Source organism: Candoia aspera, chromosome 7 (genome assembly GCF_035149785.1).
Source record: "Candoia aspera isolate rCanAsp1 chromosome 7, rCanAsp1.hap2, whole genome shotgun sequence".
Lineage (NCBI taxonomy): Eukaryota > Metazoa > Chordata > Lepidosauria > Squamata > Boidae > Candoia > Candoia aspera.
Genome location: NC_086159.1, coordinates 69,632,100 through 69,657,424, shown reverse-complemented (window position 1 = coordinate 69,657,424; position 25,325 = coordinate 69,632,100). Strand labels below are relative to the sequence as shown.

The 25,325-nt window shown below is 39.8% G+C and overlaps 1 protein-coding gene across 1 annotated transcript in view; it reads right to left on the bottom strand.

Moving 5' to 3' along the window:
* Window positions 1-8,551, bottom strand: part of RELN (reelin) — a 165,668-nt gene extending 157,117 nt beyond the window's left edge. Inside the window, exons 1-2 of the mRNA XM_063308080.1 lie at window positions 8,436-8,551; window positions 4,739-4,979 (exon numbers count right to left, since the gene is read on the bottom strand). Coding sequence (XP_063164150.1) covers window positions 4,739-4,979; window positions 8,436-8,551 — 357 coding nt within the window. The remainder of the gene's footprint in view (window positions 1-4,738; window positions 4,980-8,435) is intronic.
* Window positions 8,552-25,325: the final 16,774 nt, after the last annotated feature.

Genomic DNA, 25,325 nt, shown 5'->3' with positions numbered 1-25,325 from the left:
AGCGAGTCAAGTGTGTGGGCAGTGCCAACTTGCAACAGGCTGGTGTCAGATGGAAAGAAATCTGCCCAGTGCACTTGTATCTTTACTTTGATGTAAATGGGGATGGGGAGTCATCAATTTCCTCCATTAAGAAGCTGTCATTCAGCCCACCCAGCTGGAAAAGCGAATTAAAAAAAATAATAATCCCAGCCAGGTTGCATCAAGTACAGAAACAAAATGCCTTTTAAAATGAAAACTAAAATATTGTTTACAACAAACCAAATGGCATGCTTCAATTGCACTCAATTTTTAAATCACTGTAATATTTTCAATGATTGTTTTTACCACTTCTGATAGTTCCTTAGAGAGAAGAGGTTTTAATTAAAACCTATGCAGTGCAAACTGATTAAAGATGAGGAAAGAAAAATTAAGACAGAAAAAAATTGATTAAAATGATATTGTGTGCACAAACATGAATTCAATATTATGCATTGCTAGGGATAAGTTATAATAATTTCTGGGTTTTTTATTTTATTTTAAGACTGCAATTTGAAATCTATCTATTTGAAAGTTACCTTACTGAAAGCAAGGAATAGTTCCTGAAGAGTATATAATATTGCACTATAAATCTGATTGCAGACGGATGGAAAGTTGTAACTTTGATACACCTTAATGCATTTACAGTCATATATTTAGCAGTAATTGCTGTTGTTTAGAATTAAATCATAACAAGGTTGGAATATGAAGTAAATAATTCAGGGTTTTTCATAATTGAAAGGAACATGTAACTAGGACTAAAAATGGATCTGCACTGAGTAAAGATGAAAGGTTTAATTACTTTTGATATGATACATAGGAAGGAAGTTGTCATAGCTAACATTGGCTGATCTTGGACAGTTAAGCAGAGTCAGATTCAATTAATATTTGAAAGGGAGATTATCAGGAAGTCCCAGAAGATCACAGTAGCAAACCACTTCCATATAATTGTCAAAAACAATCCCTCAATATAGAGATGTCCATGTAGTCACCAGGAGCTGGATACAAATTGATAGGCACTTGTTAAGCATCCATCCAACAATCTAATCCATTTTTGCAGCTTTATATAAGTTTATCTTTACTCATATAACTTAATCCTGGTGTAATAAATTTCCGCATTCCAACAATTGTCAATTGTAGGTATGGAGTCCATTAAAAAAAAAACCCTCAGAAAGGAGGGCACATGAAGGAAAGGGAGACAGTGATGAAGAGTGGTGTTTCAATAACTGAATGCATCTCCAATTTAAAAAGCTACAATGATTAAAGACATTGTCAGATGTATACAGGTAGTTCTTACTTAACAACCATTCGTTTAGTGATGGTTCGGACTTACAACAGTGTTGAAAAAACCGACTTACGACCAATTCTCACACTTATGACCATTGTAGCATCCCTCTGGTCATGTGATCATGATTTGGGCACTTGGCAACTGGTTTGCATTTATGACCATTGCAGCATCCCATGGTCATGTGATCGCCATTTTTGACCTTGCTGGCTGGCTTCTGGCAAGCAAAATCAATGGGGAACCATGTGATTCACTTAACGACCACGTGGTTAGCTTAATGCCATGGTGATTCACTTAACAACTGCCACAAAAAGGTTGTAAAATTTGGTTGGATTCGCTTAATGACTGCTTCGCTTAGAAAACAGAAATGCTGGTCCCAATTGTGGTTATTAAGGGAGGACTACCTGTAGTCACTAAAACAGATTTTGCCCCATCTCTCTCACACCTGCATACTTTTCTCTCATACACACATCCATGGTCATAGCAGCATAAGCTGTCGTGGTAGTAAAGTTTCAAAAACTGTCCTGGCAACTCCCAAGAGAAGGAAGACACCTTTGGAAGCTTGTCTCCAGAAACTCAGCTGTTTCTCCTGCTTTGCCTTCCTTCTCAACTTGCTTGTTCTGTTTCACCTCCATACCGACTTCTGGAGTCCAGCCAAGTCACTCTCATACCTGCGTGAGCTGTTCCTGCTTCCAAACCTCATCCTACAACGTGTCAGGAGAGCAGACCACCATATCTGGGCTGCAAAAACCCAGACAACCTCTAAATAGCAGAAGAGGCACAGAAAACTAACTCTTTGATGCCAGCTTATAACTGTCTCACTTCAATAGACCTACAGGAAAGGAGACAGAGAGCAAATGCCAACGTTTCTGAGTTTTTTGCTGGCTTCTGGCCATAGTTTTTTATCTGGGGGACAAGTTTCCGAAACATACTGAACACAGTCACCATTCATCAAATGGTCCTTGTCAAGTCCCACTGGATCCCATGGCTTTGGAGTATATAGATCAAAATTATCCATTTTGTCTGTGTTTTAGCACAGAATTTTCAAGTTCTGGTTTAAAGAAAATGGGTGGTATCAAAGAAAATAGAATCTTAGCATTAGGAAGAGCCGTATCAGAATAAAATAACTATATGATTTCTATTTACATAAACACATGCCTAGCTCCATGTGGCATGAAGTGTAATGGGAATAAATGTCAGACGGGGATTAGATTCACAAATTTAATTTGCCTCCTAAAACTCTATGCAGACATAGAGAAAGACGAAAGGTTAATCAACTAATCCAGTGTCCTAAATGATACAAGCTTTACGTTCTGTTGGTTTTGAAAGGGAATATTGACAAGCGTTTTATGAGATCTTCGGTACATATCTAATCTCTAACTCACCCACTTTTGATATAAGCCTTAATCAGAGATGCACCCAATTGTACAACAAAAGTAATACAACTAAACAGAGTTAAGGCTTGCTTGTTATACACGTTTATTCCATTAAGAGAGATTGCTCCATAGAACTGCATAGCCTCAATGTGGGTAGGAAAAAAAAGGCGCTGTAAAGTAAAAGATATTACAAAAGGATTTAGCCACAGTAATTATAGAAACAGGCACAGCTGGCAAAATTGCATTTCCAAATTGCATGCTAAATATTTCAACACAGCTTTAGATGTTCGTATCAGCAGTTCAGGTACATTCAAAGCCTACTGTTGTTGAAGCACTATACAGGCACCACAATATAAAGAATTTTATATGAAAAAAAAAAGCCCATACCAGTCGCATTATAGGACACACCTATGATCTCCAACTTGCCCATCATTATGATCATCATCAAGACCTTGTGTGCGTTTTTCTTTTAAATCTACAACCACATATACTTCATAATGAGACACATCTTTACCATTTTCACATATGGAAAAGACAGTGAAGTTACTAGGTATACTGTTCATGAATCAGAATACAGTTCTCAAAATGAATAAAACAGTGTTTCTCAACCTCAGCAACTTTAAAAGGTGTGGACTTCAACTCCCAGAATTCCCCCAGCCAGTGCTGGCTGGGGAAATTCTGGGAGTTCATTAAGTCCACACCTCTTAAAGTTGCTGAGGTTGAGAAACACTGGAATAAAGCCTTAGATCCCTACCTATTTTAAGGGAACAAAAAACGACTGACAAAATTCTGCTTGAGGATTTCTTCACTTTGGCTGTATCGAGACATGTAATTTTACACCAAATGCTGCTGCTGAAAATTCCTTTTTGTTGTCAGAACATAATATTTGTAACATTTATAACATTTGTACATTTCATTGCTGTTTTATATGTTATTCCTATATACTCCTATGCGTCTTTAGATACATATTGGGCTGTTGAGAAGATTTTCATCTCCCTAATTTCTGTCCTGTCTCCTTCAATTTCGTTTTGCTCCTGTCTCCCTCCCCCAGCCAAATTTATTTATTTATGCATACACCACAATTCTAAGCAGTGTACAAAAACAACATAGTCTTAAGCACAATTGGCAGTACTTATGAATATGCATGAAGTGGATTATATAACCAGCGTAATGCAATTCTTTTGAGGGGAGGGAAGAAATTCGACTACAGATGTCCAAAACTTCTGGTTACTGATGCTATCACCAAAAATTGTCCTAATTGTGATGCTACTGTTTGCTACAGTAACTTTTCATCTTTTTATTGTGATCCTGTATACCAATTTCTTTTTATTGCTTTCTTATTTCACATCTGCTATTTTAGTTCATTAAGTAAGCTGCTTGGTATTACTCTGGAACTGAAAATGTAGAATGTTATGTTTTATTAAGTAATATGCTATTTAGAGTTCTGGATTTGATTCCAAAAAGATGGTTCAGAACATGTATTGCCTGTCTGCTACTTTTTAAAACAGCTGTGTCTGTTCCTGGGTCACAGGGTGGCTGAAGAGAGTAACCATGCAGTTTCTGGAAAAGATATAGCTACTTTAAAAAGTTGTAGCCAGGTGTTAATTTCATAATCCCATGTGCTCCGAAACACCTTGTTAGAAACAAATCCGAAGTGCTACTCAGACTTCTTAATTAAGTATAGTAATACATATCACAGCTTGATTATGACATCTTATGAAAATTGAACAGCTAAGTAATGGGAAAACCATAATTAACACCATTTCTGTTAGGGAGTAGAGAAGAATATTTAGAAAATGCATAGAATTTAATAATTCATTACTGCTTTGCTACACAGATAGACTTGAGCATTGTTCTGTAGATTACATTTTCATATGATAACCCTATACACAAAATATAAAGATATTTTGTGCTGTGATGGGCAGCAAAAGTGAAATAATGGGAGGAGACATATCTCTTTCCTCTTTGGTATTTCATCTCAAGCAGAGTTAATTGCTCAGTAGAGAACCAAATACTTCATAGAGTCAAATAATTGCAAATTAGAAACCAAAATTAAGCAAACCTTAATAGTGGCTCCAGGGAAAAACAGCCAGTTTCCAGTGTCAACAGGATCGAGAGTATCTTCTAAAACAATTTGTCTGTGAGCTGCATTTATGATCAGAATATTGTCCAACGCCCAGCAGGATTCATACACATCACCAGCATGGACATATTCCTGCTTCCACTGAAATTGAATATTTTCTCCTTTGGCTTCTTCAGGAAGATAGAGAATGTGGATTATGGTGCTGACATTAGAAGGAGCTCTGTATGATATGAACAGGCAAAATTAATATTATTATTATTTTTTAGTTACAGAGCTGTTACAATATATAACTTAATAAAGTTGGTAATTTGATAATCAATAAATCCTATCTTTCCAAACAAACAGTTCAATTACAGACAGTGAGTTAACCTCTCAATATTTGTTCAATAAAATGAAATTGCATTTTATGAAATGACGTCCTAAAAGGTTAACTTGTAAACAGCAAGAATTTTATAGTTAGTTTAGAACTATGAAGAATGGAGCTTGACCTGGCAAATCACGTGGAAATCAATTGAGCTGTCATAGCCTCAGTGTTGAACTGGGTGGAAGAGGGTGAAGAATTATCCACTCCAAGAATGGTGTTCTGCTGCTGAGAAACTGGGCCAGGCTTCTGCCAATAACATAGTTTCTCAGCCTTTCTCTTCATCAAAAAAGGAAGAGCAAACTTGGTTCTTTCCACAACTTTTGCTTGACCTAGAAACAGGCAACAAGGAAACAGGAAGTATCCACTCATGCTCCAACTATTCTGAATCAGGGAATTCTATGCCTGAACCTGTGAAGGATCAATGTTTCATTCAACCCTTTGAGTGAATCACAGATGCTTACATGAGCAATTCAAGAACAAGTCTTCTCAAGGGGAAAGGTGGCATTGGCAACCCGCAGCACCAACCCTGATGCTTCTGAGCCCCCTTTTTGCAAACTCTACTGACAATGATTGGTGAAAACTGACAGTAGAGTTTTCTGCCTTTTCAAGATTGAAAACATATGAACTGTCTAATTGAAATCCTAAAAATGGGAGTTGTGCTGTTAAGCAGCAGTTGATTCAAGCTTAAGGAAGTACAGCTGAAAATTAAGTGGGTTCACAGAAGTAGCATTACAATACCAGTTTGCTGATTTTTAATATTTTTATCAGTCCTCAGAAGTTCATTGAAACATGGTCTAGTATGGTTACCAGGGAAGAGTTCCCACCTGTTGGTCCTGAGGAAATGGATATGATTTTTGGGACTGTAAGTGCATATTTGATCCATGTCCCTCCTGGGTGGTTGAGGCTGCCAGGATGTGACATGTGGCTGGGTCCATGTGATAGTGAGAGGGTAGTCCTGCTCTTGAAAGAGGCAGTGTGGTTCCTCAAGAAGCCATTGCAGGACCCAATGGTATTGGACAATTTTCTTCCAGTCTCCAACCTTCTCTTTTAAGGAAAGTTGTTGAGAAGGACTTTGGGTTGCCAAGATAATCTGCAGGAAACAGATTATCTGGACTCCTTTCAGTCAGGATTCAGACTGGGATACAGTACCAAGGCAGCACTGATTGCATTGTAGATGATTTTTGGCAAGACCAGAGTGGGAGTGATGCATCCATCCTAGCCTCCTTGATCTTTCAGCAGCCTTTGATACCATCAGTCATTGGAATGAAACACAGAGGGTTACAATGTTTTTTTCTCCTTCCTCCACGGCTGGTTCCAGTGGGTGTTTTGGGGGGAGATATTGAACCCTTACTTTATGGGGTTCCTCAGGGCTCTCAGGAGACCATGCAGAGATGTCTCAACCTTTGCTATCTTACTACCTTGCTCAATGTACCTGCCTCACAAGTTCTCATTCACAAGCATGCCTGAGAGATATCAGGGGTGTCCACAGATGGTAGTAAAAAAAATCAAGATGGCAGCTGGCTCAGTGTGATCAAAACTCATTTTTTATGTCTGTCACTTATGCAGTGTGCAAAAAAAACCAACAGGTTGAATTTTGATCACACTATCATGGCCATCATGACCTTTTTTACAATAATCTGTGGACACCCCTGAGAGAAAGGCAAGAACATTGTCATCCCAGTACTGAGTCAATATGTCATTCATATTAATGAAATATATACAAGATTAATTGAGAACATCTGGAGCATCAGGAAGAGGAACAAATATTCCACTTTTCCTAATACACTTCTGAAGTAGATAATAGACCTCATTACAAGGTAATATTTATTTCACATGAGTATTCAATTAAATGTTCTTGTGTGCTGCACTGTAAGTAAGCCTTTTCTAACTCCATACTGTTGCTGTAGCAAAAATCACTTTCTTTAGAAAATATGTGATTTTCAAAGACACCGATGTACTTATGCTGTAGGGCAGGCCACTAAATGAAGCTGCTATCTGCCTCTGGGAAGATTGCAGGTTCTCCAGAGATTAAAAGTGATGCTAGAAAACAGATGAATATTTTTGGAATGTGATAAAAGAATTATCAAGAGACGAAGGCAAACCAATAGATCTCCTGATGGAATGCATGCATTGATAAACACAGCAGTGGCTGTTTTATTGGATGGGTCTAATTTCTGTTTTTATCACTTTATCATCTTTGGACTCTGAAGCTGGAGTGAGGAAAAGCTATTCATGAAATGCACAATGCAATAATCTCTCCCTACCTCCCAAGAATATGACATATAAAATCATCAGAGAAAATGAAACCTCAGGATATTTCTGTGCAAAAGAGAGGTGCTCATCAAACAAGGTACACAGAAATTAATAAAGAATGCTGCTTTTTAATTTATCAGATACTGTCAAGAATGACTTCCTGTTCAAGGACACTGTATTGGTCTTGGTGCTCATATTTTACAGGCAACATGGCCATGCCACTTGGAAATTATGTGAGCTGAAGTCCAACACGTTGGAAGATGCCAAATCAAATACAGTATAAAAGGAGAGGACAGGAATTTATCTGTCTTCCCATTTCAGAAGCAGTTCTCAAAGGTAGCTTCAGAAGTGCCCACTCTGACTCCATTCCCAGAGATATTTCTACAAAGCCGGCCAGCATAATTGGCAGGGCGCTGGGGGAAAAGAAGAGTTCTTTGGAGAAAATGATTGGGCCTATACGTAACCCAGGTGTACATTGAGGTACAAAGGATCTAGTTTGTAAATGGAGTTTCCTGTCCACAAAGACTTACTTCCAATGAGAAATCAGTTCCATACATCTGAGTCTGTTTCAGCATGAAGTTCCTTGTTCTAGTTATTGAGACCCATAAGTTAGTTCATAGAGTATACTACCAATTTTCTAGTTAGTACAAGTAAGAATTTCTAGAAGAATAAAAATATTGATTTGGTCTTTTTTGCAAAATTTCTTCTTCTTTGCAAAATAAAGGTAGAGAATTGGAGAACTGAAGTTTATTTGTGGTCAGAACCTCCACTCTCCATTTCATTCATTCATTCAGCATAATTATAATTTATTTGGTTCTGGTGTTACACCACAAAATTATTTTGGTGTCTCTCTAAGCTGTCTCTAATGCAGACCTCTAAAAAAATCCAAATCCAAATCTATATTTTTATTTTTTATTTTTTCAGATGTATTATTGATAATTTACCATTTTAAATAACAGACAAAAAACCAAGCAAAACTGCAAAAACGAAATAAAGCATCCAACCCCAACCTTTTAAAACACTGCAGGAAAAATAGTGCTGAAAAGCATTGTAACAAACCTAATTTTCTCCAGTTGAATCCAGTCTGCAGAATTATTCTTCGAATAGGAGACAATTATGTTTGGATCAGAGTAACTAAAGCGGCATGAACCTGACCCTGCAGAGAACAATAACATTAGAAGTATTTATAGCCCAGTTAAGTGATACATTATCCTTCAGACATTCTCTTCTGAGTGAGCCCTTGCCACCGTTCTCAATTTTCCATATTTCAAAATTTTTTGATGGATGGAGAATTTTGCTGTGATCTGTTGTTGACAGAAAAAAAACATAATAATGCATGCTCCCTGAGTTAGAAATAATGTAGGGATGATAAATCACAGTGGAGCAGCATGATCTGTGGTAGATTTCCCAGGAGAGAGTATAATAAATTACTAAACCCTCCCTATTCAAAATGCATACAGAAGTAATGCTATAGCAAAAATGAAGTGCCACGTGCCATACTTGCCAAGGTATGCCATGAAAAACTGCAATACGTGACAGGGTTCCTAAAGCATAACTGAGATGCTGATTGCAGAACCATTGGATGATGTTGGTGTTAGATTCTCTCATCTTAGCGGGAGCAACTTATTACTGTCCCAGAGAACAGTACAGTACTGTATAGGAAAGATTATCACTGATGAAGTTCTAATGTACTGTGTCTACACGCTACACTTGATCTTAGCCAAAAGGCCAAGAAGCGATGTATCATATTTTCCCTTCCTAGCAACCCAAGCCCCTCATATTGTTAACTATTACACAGCCAGGTATATCTGCCTCTAAATGTGACTGGGACATTTAAAGTCATCTTCAAGAAACATAGAAAAAATTATCTTAGTTTACAGCATCCCTTGCAACTTACTCATAATGTCACGGGTCAATACCAGCCCAACATTATGCTACCAAGTCCAAATCTGATCTCCTATTTAGGCTGAAGACCAAAATTTCACAAGGTTGGCTTTATCATCCAGATACTAATTCTAGCCTTCACCTCCCCCCCCCCCAACATGTATTTGTGGTGCCTCCTGAAGTAGATGACCCTGCTGCAGGACAGGACTAACCTCTAATAGGCACTGAAATGCTGTAGGAAAAAAAAGTTCCTGACTGTTCAGTCTCCTCCCTTGCGTGTCCTAATCATTACAAGACTGCACCCAGAAGCCAGTTCACGCATGAGCACATCCTCTCAACACTTTGCCCTGGGAGACCAGAGACACAGCTCAAACATGTATCTCTTCCACGCCAAGCCAAGCCCTTTCAGTTAAGCTATTATTTGATAATGAGCACCAATGGGCAACCCATCACCTTAGAGACTTTTGGGCAGCCAGGCCCATAATGCTAAAATCCAGGCTGATGTACTGAGAGTTTTACAGTCAGGAACTCAATAAGTAGCCAGAATTAAAAGCCAGCAGATCCCACACAAGGGCTGAAGGAAAACGTGAGGCAGTACTGGAGATCACAATAATAAACAGTCATTGATAGAATATGCTTTCATCAAATGCAATTTAGAGTCACAATAATGAGACTGTAAGGATCAAGAATTTATAACTACTGAATCAGTGCAACTGAGTTCAGATATATTTATAAACACCACTTTTTCTGCTCAGCCTCTGTTCCAGTTTGAGTAATGTCATGATGTCTGATTCCCCCCACCACAGATAAACTGAATTTCAAAGTTCCATCTCTGTCAGCAAGCTTATGCCTTTACTGCTGTTCCAGATTCTTTTACTTCCAGGTCAGACAGCAACTTGCTCAATTTAAAATTAAAGATGGCTATAAATTTAGGTAGTGATGCTTCCTCAGCAGCCTCCTCTGATTCAGTCACATCCTAGCCAGCTTCCTGCTTAGCTTCAGCCCCTCTTTACAACAGAGATTTCCCTCCTTTTCCTATTCCATTTCATCTAAAGCAGACTGAAATCTACAGCATCACCCTCTTCAGTTGCTGCCCAGTTTGCACTGCTTCTTGCTGTCTAAAGCCAGCTCCGGTGCATAATTTAAATGAAGCCCCTCCAATAGCGAAGCCTCAAAAGTGGAAATGAAACCCTTCAAAAGTGGAAAATTTCCCAATTCTTTTTAAATGAATGTCTACTATGAGACCTAGTGTAAACCCAATATTAAAAAAAAAAGTAGTCAAGATTATAGATTTGTGAAAATCCTAAGGAGCTTCAGAAAGCAGAAGCAGAAAATATATGCGCAAGTTGTTATGGATTATATATGATGGAGCAATCTCTTGGGTGGATATGTATGCATTTGAAAACCCAGAACAAAGAGAGTACAGTTCCTAAAAATACGGACACTTGGGCATATTGGGAAAAGGGAACTGAGTTGAGATTCCATTATTAAGCAGACAAAAAGTCACATAAGCATCCCTCAGAAGATGGCTTATTAACCAGGAGAATTCTACCAGGAAGAATGCATTCAGAAAGAAACACGATAACCACCCACCAAAGACAGAAAAATATGACCTCTACTGTCCATTAGGTTAAGGTGTCAGACCACATGGTGGCTCCACTGTAAAAACATCTTTGATGAATTTAAATTTTCCAATAAAGGAAAATCCCAGCATCCCCTGAGAAGTGGCTGTGCAATTAGAGACAGCCAGCACACCTTCCAGAGCAGCCATATAAACCTTGTAAAGGATACAATTATTTTAACCATTGCTTTGCATCTGTTCCCATGTGTTGGAGGGCGCCTCTTTCAAAGGCTTTGCACAGCCCCATAAAAAGTCTCTGCTGGATTAGAGGAGGCATGATTTTAGTTTGGAATCACAACAAATGTGATTCCACATCACAACATATATGGCAGAGAAATATGCCACATTTGTAATGTTGTATGTAAAATAGGACAGAAAGGATATGAGGATTTTGCCATATACAGCAGAATTTCTCAGTTAAGCTTTTTTGTTTTGAAGACAAACATTGAATGAGCTCCTTTATAAAAATAATGCTCCTAACACTATGCTTAGAAACTCCAAATATTGTCTACTGCAACAGTAAAAAAAGATGCAAGAATTTCCTTGTTTTTGAAATATCAGCTGCATCACACGTGTAGTCTAAAGGTGTCTACTATGATATTCTATAGAAAATATTCACCAAATTGGTTGTGAAATGGCGTAGATGTAAGGAAATAACTTTTGCTTAATTCCAGCAAATAATTTTCTCACTTATTTATAGATCTAAACACACATCTCAGGAAAGGGACCAGAAGCTGTTATAACACCTTTTTCTTTTTTCTCCTTATTTACCATCTTATTTAAAAAGGAAAATTTTAATGATGTTAAAAATAAAACTTTCCAACTCTCACCAGCATGTACAATATGCCTTGACATCTTTGTGCGACTAGAAAAACAATAGCACTGTGATTAATTAAAGTTGCATCAACAAGGGTACATTGTGTTCCCAATTAAGCTCTTAAAAATAATTTGACTAACAATTGCCACTAAGCTATTTTTTTTCTGACACAGCTGTTAGTTTCTTGGTACTATTTTAAAACACATGAAAGAAAAAAACATTTATATACCACTTTTCTTTATTGGCTGAACATCACTTTAATTGGATGGCATCTGTTGTCATGTGTACATTTCAAGTGCACAGGAAATCTTAACCCTAAACACACCTTTCCCAACTTAGTAATTTTCACTGTATTGGACTATTGCCCATCAGGATAGTAAAATTGTTTAAAACATAATGATTTGTCTTGTTCTAATAGCATTTATTTGTAAATGAGTTAATTTTATATAATATAAAAAAATAAACTTCTCAGAATAACTAGGGAAAGTTGCCTTCCTTGGGAGTTTAAATAGCTAAATTCTGGTACACCTTGATCCTGTAGAACAAGGGTAAGTTCAATTGGGAAATGAGGATGACATTTTAGAGTATTCTCATGAATACCTGTAAAATCCTGCAATCCTATAATTTGTGGTTGCATAAACCACATTGGTTAATCCAGAAGAGAGCCTATGATCATATTCTGATGAGAGTTCCTATCAAAAGTTTTTTGAAAGCCTATATTTATAAAATCAATCAAAATACCCTTCTAACAAAGAAATAGAGAATGTCTTTTTTAACTTATAAGTGCATGAACATTAGAAGAAAAAAGCTTTGTTACTTATTCTGATTGTATGAACTGATTTGCAGCAGCATATCCAGGTCAGTGAAGTATATCCAGGGTCTCACATTATTTGATTTTGGAGAGGTTTGCTGGTAACAAGCTGTTCTGTTTCAGAATCTTAGTAAGCTCACTTTGGATTGCTTTAACACAACACTTTTCCTGCGAATCTTGCTCCGTACTTTTTATGTAACATCAGAAATAAAGGAACATTATCTAGAAGGAACATTCATTTTGATTACTTGGGCAAACACCAAGGATGGACTTTCTCCAAACACTTGCAGGTGGATTTGTTTCCAAACTTTGCTAACCTCAGTGAGGCTTATATTTCTTTTGAAATTCTTCTGAGACACCAGGCAACGGTATTTAATTGAAGTATCATTGGTGGGTTCCTCAGAGAAGTGCCTTTGCCTGTGCCATGTGTATGGAAGACAGATATAATGCCAGGAATCCACAGTATCACAGGGGCCGGTGTTTTACCCAGATAAGCAGGATGTCATCGTAAAGAGAGGAATATTATGATCATTACCATGGGCTGTACTGTACTGCTGTGAACCTCGAGAGAATCCCTCAAGAGCTGCTGCAAGCAATTCAGTGGATTGAAACAAACAAAACAGTAGCCTTCTACTGCTCTTCAAGTGAAACAGATCTTGGAACACAATTCAAACAAATAGGAGCCTTTTGCACAATTGCACAAGTTATATACCAGAGAGCCTTAATATGGGAAGATTGTATGTATGACAAATCCCCACTCACTTTATCTCTACATGTACAAGTAGGTTGAGGGTCCTGAGGTTGATATATGGTTGGTGTAACTCCACTAGTTGATTGGTAGGAGTTTTTCATGGGTTAAAGCTATTATTTTCTAGACTTATTGACCTTCTTATTGACCTTGTCGCTTAATGAGCTAAATAAAGCACGTACAGTGTGGGTATTTGTCTGTAAAGATAATACAATAATCCCAGCACTACAGATGGAATTGTTGGGACAATTAAGCTCCTCATCTGTCCAATACTAAACAACTGCATGGAAGAACACCGTCTTTATAGGACTTTTTTTTTTATCCATTCAATTGTGTCCAATTCTCAGAGACTACCTGGACAAGTCCCTGCAGTTTTCTTGGCAAGGTTTTTTGAAACTGGTTTGCCATTGCCTTCTTCCTAGGACTGAGAGGGAGGGACTAGCCCAAGGTCATCCAGCTGGCTTTGTGCCTAAGGCAGGACTAGAACCCACTGTCTTCCAGTTTCTAGCCGGATGCCTTATCTACTACACCAAACTGGCTCTCTTATAGGACTTAGCAACCAATTAATGAAACCTTAAAATGTTGCATTTATTTATTTATTAGGCTTATATGCCATAACCCTGGGCAGCTCACAAAATAAATAAAACATCAAAACATCAAAACCCACGAAACATCAACAAAAACTCCTAAAAGCAAACATTCCTCCATATAGCCACATTTCAATTTTCCTGGGCTCCAGCCTCATACCACCCCAATGTCTGCAGGAAAAGCCAGCTCTTTAAGGCCTTCCAGAAGGCTAGGAGGGTGAGGCCTTTTTTGCTCATTTAACTCCCTTGGTAAATAGATGATAATTTTCATCTATTGCTAACATCAATCTTTAAAACTCTTCATTGTGTATAGGATATTGTACTCATTACACCCCAAAATAATTTAGACCCTGAATTTAAGAGAAGTGTTTTCATTATCTGTGCACTAAAAATGAGATCTATCAAAAGATGGGAAGTGATATTGATCAAGAGTGAATGAAAGAATCTGGGATAGTTTGACACACTGGAAGATTCTTATTGGGTTAATAAGACATACTACCTATTAAGATAGAATTCTGTGACCTTGGTCCTATAGTTCCTTGGCAGGTGCCCCAAAGATCACAGAGTACAAACCCAACTCTGAGATAGAAGTTGGAAGTCTGCCTTCAGAATGGAAACTGAAACCTGGATGATCTTTCCCAGATGCCACAGAAAGCTTGGAGATTATTGTCACTGCCAGCAGCAAAACCCACACTGGTACTGTTCTGGTGTTTCTGCCCTGCTAGCGCAAACCCTAAAGCCTACACTGTAGGGCTTAGATATAGTGGTACCTTCACTTTGGATCTTCCTGAGCCCATCATAAAGTTTTCCTGTAAAACTTCTATGACTAAGATATTCATTTTCACATTAAATCCAGTAGGATGTGAAAGTGATACATGTAAATAAGTATTTACTTATTGTGATGCAATTGTTCCTTTCAAATCTTTGCTGTATGTTATCCAAAATTTTCTAATTTCTTGTGGCTTATTTTCTTTCTCTGCAGTCTTTAAAATGGTAGAAAAACAGGACTTCTGCTGGGAACATGGCCGACTGAGCATCTGTGTCCATGGGCTCCACGGGCAGAACTAGCATTGTGGCAGTTTTTTTTTTCAGGCTCAGGCTGGTTTCTCCTGAAGCCCAGGAACATTTTTTCTGGAGTAAGGAAAATGCTCGGAATCTACCCATTTGGCCTCCAGAACGGTGCCTTGCAGCCTGAGAATCGCAAAGTGTTTGTGTTGATCAGGTAAGAACTGCCGGGAGGCTGGGATGTCATCATTTCCAAGCTGCGCTGCAGCTTTAAAGGGACACTAAGTTGAGCCACCCCATTTCTAAATCACCCAATTTATATTTTTTAAGTTTATGTACCCCAAGAGAGGCTTTCTACAGCAAGGAGAAGCAATCTCTCTTGGTGCCTATAGTTGTTTCTGGATTAATTTTTAACTCTTTTTTAAGCTTTGGCTTGTATTCCCGTTTAAATACTAAGGAGGACTGAGAATAAATCATTGCCTCCCTGCTATTATTTTTGTATTGAATTTGAAGGATTTAATATTTTCCTACACGTTGAATCTGCTGTTTTGTATCTTCAGCTTTCTGTTGCCACTTTCCCTGGGAGCTGCTTGTTAGCATACTTTCTCTTGTGTCAACATCTTTTGGAAGTCTTCTATTAACTCATTAACTCTTACTTTTGCTAGTCAAGTATCTAGGGGGCGCCATAATCTACTGCCTGAAACATGGAGGATCTCAAGCAGACTTTCTCAGAGTTTCATTCTGAGCTTAAGCAGATTCTTTCTGATTCCTGTCAAGTTATTTTGCAAGATATTTGGGACATTGTGGAAAATATCAGCTTTAAAATGTGTCATCTGGCTGAAGATGTTGTGGAAGAAGTTGAAGATTTTACTACTGACAGTGAGGCTGAAGCCTTTGCTGAAGTGCCAGGCAATCATTATATTCTGGTGTCGAAAGGGTTAATTCGACAATCTCAGTTCTAAATTGCAAATGGGGTTGTTTTTCTGATGGAATGTTATGGGAAAGAACAGTGTCATGTTCACTGATTCAATGTAGTTTATACGTCATAACATTTCACATGCCATGGCGCTGACGCGCGTTTCTGTTTGGGAGGGAGCTGCTGTGAGACCTTGTACCAAGCTCTGTATGTGAAATCAGTACAATGGAATGTGTTTGGGTTATTTTCTCTGTTCAAGGACTTTTCCCGCAGACCATCAGAAACCGTTAGGAGCACCTGGGATTGTGGACTTCAGAAGATTCTAAGGGGGGAGGGATTTCACTTGCACCAAGAGTTTTTAGTTTGAATTTGCCGTGCTTTCATCATTCTCAGCTTTCTTTGCGATCCTGCATACTATTCTTCAATAAATCAGATATCTTTGAATTCCTACTCATGAGTCTGATGGTGTTTTAGAATAGGCAACCATTACATAAAGCTGAGAATCCCCAAAGTTGTACCGTTAGCTCCTACCAAGATCAGTCTCTTGTGAGGGAAAATAGTTAACAATGGCTGAGTCAAAATCCACAACCGGGGGACTCGAGGAGACAGCTAGCTTGATGCCCGAGTCAACGGTCAAGAGCGGAGAACTGAATCTCACCACAGAACCTTCAGAATCCCAAGACCTGTCAAAGGATGAATCGAATTCCAATTCTGATGCAAAGGAATCTGACAACAGAGAAGAGCCAAAGCAACCAGCACCCAGCGAATTGCTCGCAGAGTTGATCACCTTGGATGAAGTGGGAAAATCCCAACCAGGGATGTCGGGGATGTCCTGGAAGTATTGGTTCCCGCTAACCCCAGACAAAGAATCTACTACGGTGTCAACTGAGAGGAAACTGGGCACGTGAAGGAGAGGGGACTCTCGAACCCCTGAGAGACTAAGAGTGGTGGAAGCCAAAATAGAATCGATGGAGTACATGTTGAAAAACCTGTCTTTGTCACTGGAGGGGCAGGGGAGACGCAGAGGAGATCCCAGCTTCCTGCAACCATCCCCCATTCTCCCATCCAGACCGCTGGCAGAGCGGGGCCGGAGATGGCTCCGGGATGAATCTCCACCCCGCAGAGCCCGGCCATCAGTATCCCCACCTCAAAAGGGGAAAGCTACTGTAACCTGGGGCCAAACCACTCAAGCGCCTGCTGGTTCCACTCCAACCGGAGGCGGATTGAGAGACTTTTCTGTCAAATTTGATGGGGATCCAACAAAGTTATCTTTCTTTTTAACTAATGCTAAAAGTTATATGAGGAAGTTTGGGGCATGCTTCCCTTCTGAAGAGGCTAAAATAACTGCCATTGCCACCAAGTTGAAGGGTCAAGCGGCTGACTGGTATGTTCAATTAAGTGATGCTGACTCCCCTGCACTTGATTATTTCAATGATTTCATGTGGGCATTAAAGCTGCATTGTGAAGATCCTCTGGCCAAGGCAAGAGCTAAGAAGGTGCTGAAGGATCTTACCCAGGGCCAAATGTCAGTAGCTGATTACGCCCTAAAGTTTAAAGCTCTGGCTGGGAAAATCACTGACTTGTCTGAGTCAACTCTAATAGAGCGTTTTAAAGAGGGACTCAACTGGGACATCCTGTGTTGGGCGTTGTGTAGAGACGACCCCAAGTCATTGTACGACTTGATCTGTCTGGCAGGAAAGGCTGAGCATGCCCAGCATACCTTCATGCAAACTAGAAAACCTGAAAAACCACCTGCCACCATGAGAGGATCCCGAAGTGCTATGACTGCTGCCCGGCCAAGCTATAGAGCCTGGGATGAGGAGAGAGATCGGCGCTATGCGAGGGGTCAGTGTCTCCGATGTGGAAAGGAGGGCCATCGAACAGCTGATTGCCCAAAAGCCAAGGCTGGAGATCGAGCGGGGAAGCCACCGGCCAAATCGTCCCCCCTCTCGCGGCGAATGACAGCAGCCAAAGGGACAGCCGATGCTGAAGAAGTAATCTACTTCTCAGGAGAGGCTGAAGACGACTCTAAGGAGCCAGCAGGAAACACCAGCCACCTGCCATGAAGGGCGCCAGCGGGCAGGTGGAAGAGGATGGGCGCAAAGATGCTATGGTGAGTGCTGACTGTCCCACTTTAGCAGTAAAAGTGAAATTGGGTTCCTGCACAAAAACTACAGAGGTATGGGCTTTAGTTGACTCTGGGTGTTCCAGGTGTTTAATTCACCCTGATCTGGTTGCTGCTTTGGAACTGCCTAGTTTCCCCCTCCAGCATCCTTTGATCTTCACACAGTTGGATGGTTCAACAGTGGGGGCGGGGGCTGGCAACCCATTTCACTGGAACTGTGGCAATGCAAATATGCAACCACCGTGAGACTCTGAAATTCGTTGTAGCACCTGTTGGCAATCCCTTGGTAATCCTGGGGATCCCCTGATTGACCTATCGAAGCCCCTATATAAACTGAGAGCACAGAACTGTGACTTTTAAAGATGGATTTTACCAAGCTCCTACAGTGGAGATAGTTGCACATGCAGGGGTTGGAAGGGCAGCGATCGCCATGCCGTTCCCTGACTTGCCACATTGAGAAGGCTTGCCTGCTCAATACCAAGAATTTGCAGACTTATTTGGGGAGATGGAAGCAGATCAGTTACTCCCCCACCAGAAAACTGACTGTGCAATAGAGTTGGTCCCCAATGCTCAATTGCCCAAGCCAAAAATTTATCCGATGACTCAGAAGGAGCTCGAGGAATTAGGGGACTTCATTGACAAAAATCTGTCAAGGGGGTTTATTGAACCTGCAAATTCCCCAGTTGGGGCTCCTGTGCTATTCCAGGAAAAGAAAGATGGCACGCTTCGACTCTGTACAGACTATCGAGGGTCAAATTCTGTCTCTATTGTCAACAAGTACCCTCTGCCTCTCATGAAGGACATGTTAGCTCATTTGTCAAAGGGCAAGATTTTCTCCAAGCTCGATCTTCGCGAAGCCTACTTCCGCATTCGCATAAAAGCTGGGGATGAGTGGAAAACTGCTTTTAATTGCCCACTAGGATCGTTTCAGTACAAAGTCCTCCCTTTTGGGTTGGCAGGGGTGCCTGGAGTCTTCATGCAATTGATTAATGAAGTATTACATGATCATTTGTTTAAAGGGGTCCTGGTTTATTTAGATGATGTTCTCATTTACACTGAAACCGAGGAGGAACACAAATGCCTCCTCAGACAGGTGTTAGCAAACTTAGAGATGCCAAACTATGCCAAACTTTCCAAATGTGAGTTTCACAAAACCCAACTTGACTGTCTGGGCTATCGAGTGTCTGACCGGGGTATAGAAATGGACCCTGAAAAAATTCAGGTGATTCTAAGTTGGGAACATCCCTGCACCCAGAGGCAATTACAAAGTTTCCTAGGGTTCAGTCATTTCTATCGGCAATTTAGCCAGGGGTTTGCTGAGATTGCTCTGCCCCTCACTGATTTACTCCATACCAAGGACGTGGGGGAGACATGCAAAGTAAAAAACCCTGGGGCAGTGCTGAATTGGACGCTTGAATGCCAGGCAGCATTTGAGAAATTAAAAACCTTTTTCACTGCTGAGCCTATTCTACAGCACCCTGATCCTCAGCGCCCCTTTGTGGTTCAAGTTGATGCTTCTGACTCCTCTACTGGAGCTATTTTGTTACAAAGGGATTCAGAAAATCGCTTAAAACCCTGCGCTTATCTATCCAGGAAATTTTCTGAAACAGAACGCTGTTGGCATGTTTGGGAAAAGGAGGCGTTTGCTGTAAAAGCAGCTTTAGAAACCTGGTGCCATCTCCTTGAAAGTGCTAAATGCCCTTTTGAGGTTTGGACAGATCACAGGAATTTGGAAGCCCTCCGCACCCCACGATGTCTCAGCCCTAAACAGATTCACTGGGCTCAGTTTTTCAGTCGCTTTAACTTCCAGTTAAAATTTATTCCGGGAAAGAAAAACTTTCTGGCCGATGCTTTGTCACGTTTACCTCAGGACCTTGACCAGGTGGCAGATGTGGTTGGGACTGTTCTCACTGAACCACAACTGGGCTTGGTTGCTGTCACTCAGAGCCAGACCCGTGCGCAGGCTTCCCACCCCCAGCCCCGTCTGGGAAGTGGAAAATGCAAGTTCCTTGTCAGTTACAGAAGGACTTTCTCCAGGCACTGAAATCTGACACTTGGTTGTTAGCTAATAGAGACAATGTTTCTTTTGAAAACGGTCTGGCGTGGATGGAACACTGCCTTTATGTGCCTGAAACTTTAAGAGCTGATGTTTTGCAGCGTTCCCATGATGATAAACTTGCTGGACACTTTGGTTTTGTCAAAACCTTGCATTTGGTTCGCCGTCAATTTAGGTGGCCAACCTTAAGACGTGATGTAAAAGACTATGTTGCTTCCTGTCCTGTTTGTGCCATGTCAAAATGAAAAGGGGGGAAACCACAGGGGCTTCTATAGCCAGTGGCCAGCCCATCCCCCCCGGGATGAGATTTCTATGGATTTCATTGTGGACCTACCTCCAAGTCAGAAGAAAACTGTCATTTGGGTTGTAAAGGATTTTTTCTCTAAACAAGCTCATTTCATTCCATGTGCATCCATCCTGTCAGCCCCACAATTAGCACGCCTATTTCTCCACCACATCTACCACCTCCATGGTAGCCCCTCCCATTTAATTTCTGACCGCGGCACACAGTTTACTTCCCAATTTTGGGAATCATTTTTAAAATTGATTGGCACTAAACAAACACTGTCCACATCGTCCCATCCACAGACTGACGGTTCTACTGAGATTTTAAATGCCACTCTTGAACAGTTTCTTAGAGCATACATTGACTACCATCAGGATGATTGGGTGGAGTTGTTACCTTTTGCTGAAGTTGCTTACAACAATGCTGTGGATCAAAGTACCGGACAAACCCCTTTTCGTGTGGTTTCTGGTCACGACTTTGTTCCCATCCCTGAACTGCCACAGCCCCCTTCCCAAACATGTTCTGCATCTGACTGGGCTGTTAAACTGTCTGATTCCTGGCCAGTAATTCAACAAGCTTTGGCTGATGCCCAGGCTGCTTACAGGTCTCAAGCTGATAAGCATCGTTCTTTACAACACGACTTCAAAGCTGGGGATCAGGTGTATCTATCTACTAAATTTATCAAATCACCTCAACCCTCTAAAAAACTTGCTCCCAAATTCATTGGTCCTTTTCCTGTTGTTCATCTTGTCAACCCAGTTACTGTTAAATTGGAACTGCCTCACAATTTGAAACGCTTGCACCCTGTTTTCCATTGCAGCTTGCTTAAGCCTGTGCACCACTCACCGCGTTGGCACCCTCAACCTCCTCCTCCTGCTCCAATTATGATTGACGGCCAACAACACTTTGAAGTCAAGGACATTGTTGATTGTTGCAAGCTTTGAGGCACCCTGCAGTATCTGGTCTGATGGAAACACTTTCCTCATCCTGAATGGGTGTCTGCCCACCATGTTAACATTCCTGATTTAGTTAACCATTTCCACCTTGCTTATCCTTTGAAGCCTGCTGCTTAATGTATTCTTCATTTTGGGGGGGCATTATGTCATGTTCACTGATTCAATGTAGTTTATACATTGTAACATTTCACATGCCATGGCGCTGACGCGTGTTTCTGTTTGGGAGGGAGCTGCTGTGAGACCTTGTACCAAGCTCTGTATGTGAAATCGGTACAATGGAATGTGTTTGGGTTATTTTCTCTGTTCAAGGACTTTTCCCACAGACCATCAGAAACCGTTAGGAGCACCTGGGATTGTGAACTTGAGAAGATTCTAAGGGGGGAGGGATTTCATTTGCACCAAGGGTTTTTAGTTTGAATTTGGCATGCTTTCATCATTCTCAGCTTTCTCTGTGATCCTGCATACTATTCTTTAATAAATCAGATATCTTTGAATTCCTACTCATGAGTCTGATGGTGTTTTAGAATAGGCAACCATTACAAAGAGGCTCTGCTTCATGGGAGGTTTTTTGTTGAAAAGTCTGAGTTCCTAAGGGGGGCAGTTGGGCTGTTTGATTTCTGTATGAAAAATGCCTGGTGTGTATTATGGAGTAAATATTCCAGTATATTTCAAATGGGGTAAAGAATTAAGAATGTTTATCTGGATTGATTTTGCAGCTTGTATGATTCCATTTTTCTTTAATGATTTAGATTAAGATTTATGGGATTGTTTTGAAGCTTTGTTTGATTTTTAAGATTTATAAGGTATAATAATAATTGCCTGGTTTTAGGTTTAATAGGGTTAGGATTGTTATAGTATTATTTAATTATAAAAGTAGATAATTTATATGTTTTTATAGTTTGATTTTTATTATATTGGGCAGAAATATATAGAATAGTGGTAGGAAAGAAATAATTAAATAAATGCTTTTTGTAGGGGGGAGTTGATTTGGTGGTTTATATATTTATTTTTCTTTTAATATAAGGGGAAGGAGCAATTGTATTCAGTGATTTTTATAATGTGCTAATGGAATCACTTACAGAAATAATGTGATCTTGGTCTGATATAGAGTAAGGGATTGATTATGGAAATTGCTGTATATTCTTGGTGTTGAAAGTCAGAAGTCACTTCTTTATGTAATCTTCAAAATATTTTCTTCTTGTGTTTCATACTTTTTTGTTTTTTTTGTAGCTTTTACCTTTGCTTTAAACTTAATAAAATTCTTATAAAAAATGGTAGAGAAACACTAAAGTTAAAAAAAAGACCAAAACAACTTCACTCCATTCATCTCAATAAAAATGGCTAAAAGGACTGTGAGAATCACGCTTTTGGTTTTAGGCAGCTGCCAAATGCCGGGATAACTTGGACACTCCGTTCATTTGTGGTTTCTTTAACAAATGATCTTACTGCCTCAGAAGCAGAGCCATTTTTTAAAATCCACCTAAATAACAGATCTTACTGAGTTACTTACTGATTTTGGAAAAAAGAACGTTGACAGTTAAACTGCGGTCCTGAGGGCCCTGAAGCAGGAATTACAATCAGCAGGGAAACCATTCTTACCTAACCACACCAAGTAAAGCAATGCCTGGTCTGATCAAGGCAGTGATGTCTGGAGGCCTAATGTCCTACCTTGGGACTACTGCCTTCTTCTATGACCTTGCTCTATGCCTGATCAACATGTCATTATGGAAATCCATTGGTTTAACTCCCTTGCTGGCTTCTGATACAGTACCTGCTCACAAACAACTTGTCCTACTGTTCCAGCTTTCCTTGTTGCATTATTCAATATTTTACTCAATCCTTCCCTATCCTGTTATCCTCTGGATGTTCTAGACAAGCCAGCATGGCCTTTGGAAGACACTAGATTTGGAAAGGGTCTCAGTACATGGGCTGTGACTTTTTGCCTGCTTTAAGGTCTTTCCAATAGGTTAGCTTTTTTCTATTCTCTTTTTTGCCACAGTGATCAGTACTGACCATAAACTCACCCCGGCAGGAACCACCACAATAAGTGTTGGAGCTCTCTAGATGCTCAGTAAAATGCCAAACTGACACTGATTAAAGACCAATGTTACTCCACATGCTAAATTGATTTTCAGCACTGAATCCACATAATAATCATATATTGTTGCTCTGAGATATCATACTAGTAGCTACTGTGTTTTCTAACAGTAGGCTCTCCAGGAGACTGTTTTCTTCTTGAAATTCAAATCAATCAATTTCTTTATGTAGAAATCAGTGGAGTAAGCTTCCTCTTAAAGCAGATTTTTTTTCCAATAGGCAATACATCTCCTTCCTGAGCCTTTAATATAAGAGGATTAGCAGAACAGCTAACTTTTAAATTGTTGCAATAACAACATCCACTTACAGGAAACTGGTGTGGCTTTACATCTTGACTTATTTGTCTAAATTTATTATGGTGTTTACAAGGGACAGTAAAAATACAAATTAATGGCTGGGTTTGCACAATACACTAGATTGGCTAAAATGGGACTGGGGACTTTAATCTGGTATGTACTGTAATGTGAACTGCATAATACGCCATAATATATTTTGTCTGCATATAGCAATGGTACGCGAACACAGCAGTTGTATATTGTTAACCCAGATTTAGCATGTCAACACAAACTAATAGTCCTTCCCTGATAGAAATAATTTCTCTAACACAGTTGAAAATCAACACCTGCTTTTAGTTTTGAGTGTTGATAAAGAAGCAAACAATTGCCACTGTTGAGCCAAGTTTATTCTAGCAACGGTTTGCTGAATAAGTCACAGGTCATGAAGGAATTGCCCTTACAGTTGGTGGGTTATCACACTGCACAAAGCCAAAAACAAAACCATGACATTATCACTTAGGATCTTGTGTGAATTCTGCTGTTCTTTCTCCCCTAACTTCCATTTATTACCCTTTTATTCTGGGATAAAATAACGTTTTTTACGGGTTGGATTGGGTTGAAGGGTAGCAGGAAGCCCCAAGCTAAGTAATTCCCCATTGCGTTGCTAATCATTAAAAAAAAAGTTGGTGGTTTTGAACTGACATAAGCATCTTTCAGCAACTGGCAGGTGGCTTCATGACTACCAACTTCCATAACTGATTAAACATTAATAGTTCTCTGCATTCAGCAGGACGTATCTGAAGAACAGAGCCTCCATCTCCATCCTGGTTTGGAAGAATATTTTGACATGTAATAGCTGTAACAGCATCATCACATTTCTCTTGGGATGTGTAGGTATGGGATGGAATAGAAGGGAGTAGCATGGAAGCTGCTCTTCCTGCATCTTATTCCCCCAAATGTCTAAATCCTAGAGACTGGAAGTATTTCTACTAATTGCAAATCTGTCTGTATCTCTGCAAGTCACAGGTCAGTGCAGAAAACACCCTTATAGTTGTCTGCCAATTTTCAGACATTAAAATGCCTCTTTACATTTAAAGAGTTTATATCCAACTGGTAGTGCATTTTCCTTCTTCTCTGATGTCTACCTATATACTCAGTTCAGTCCTTAAACCATCCTTCATCATATTTGGGAAAGTTCAGAACCAGAGCTAAGAAGAGCACATTGTTTTTATAGAGTGTAAAGCAAAGATGATTTTGGCTAATGAACCATACTAATATTTCATGGCAGCTAAGCTTTAGAGCTCTCAGGTGATTTTTTCTCAGCCTAAACTGTGCAATTAAAATTTTTGGTTGGAAAGTTCCCAAAGGTACTGCTTTTAAATATCTTAATTAGCAGCAATCCCATTGCACGTTATAGTAACTCTGAGCATGCAGAACTGTATGAAGAGGGAGATGTGAAATTATCTGACACTAAGCCAAGGTGGAACATCATTTTGGATTTGAGATAGAAGGAAGGAAGGAAGGAAGGAAGGAAGGAAGGAAGGAAGGAAGGAAGGAAGGAAGGAAGGAAGGAAGGAAGGAAGGAAGGAATCAGCCATCATAATTTGAATATGCAGAAGCTTCTACATTATAGAAGCTGCCTCTAGCTATCTTTTAAGGTTAATGGTTTCATATATAATGAGTCTGCATCTAAATTAATTAGCAGAAATAGCTGATCATTACTTCTATTAAATATCAGCGAACAACAGCAGCATATTTTGATATT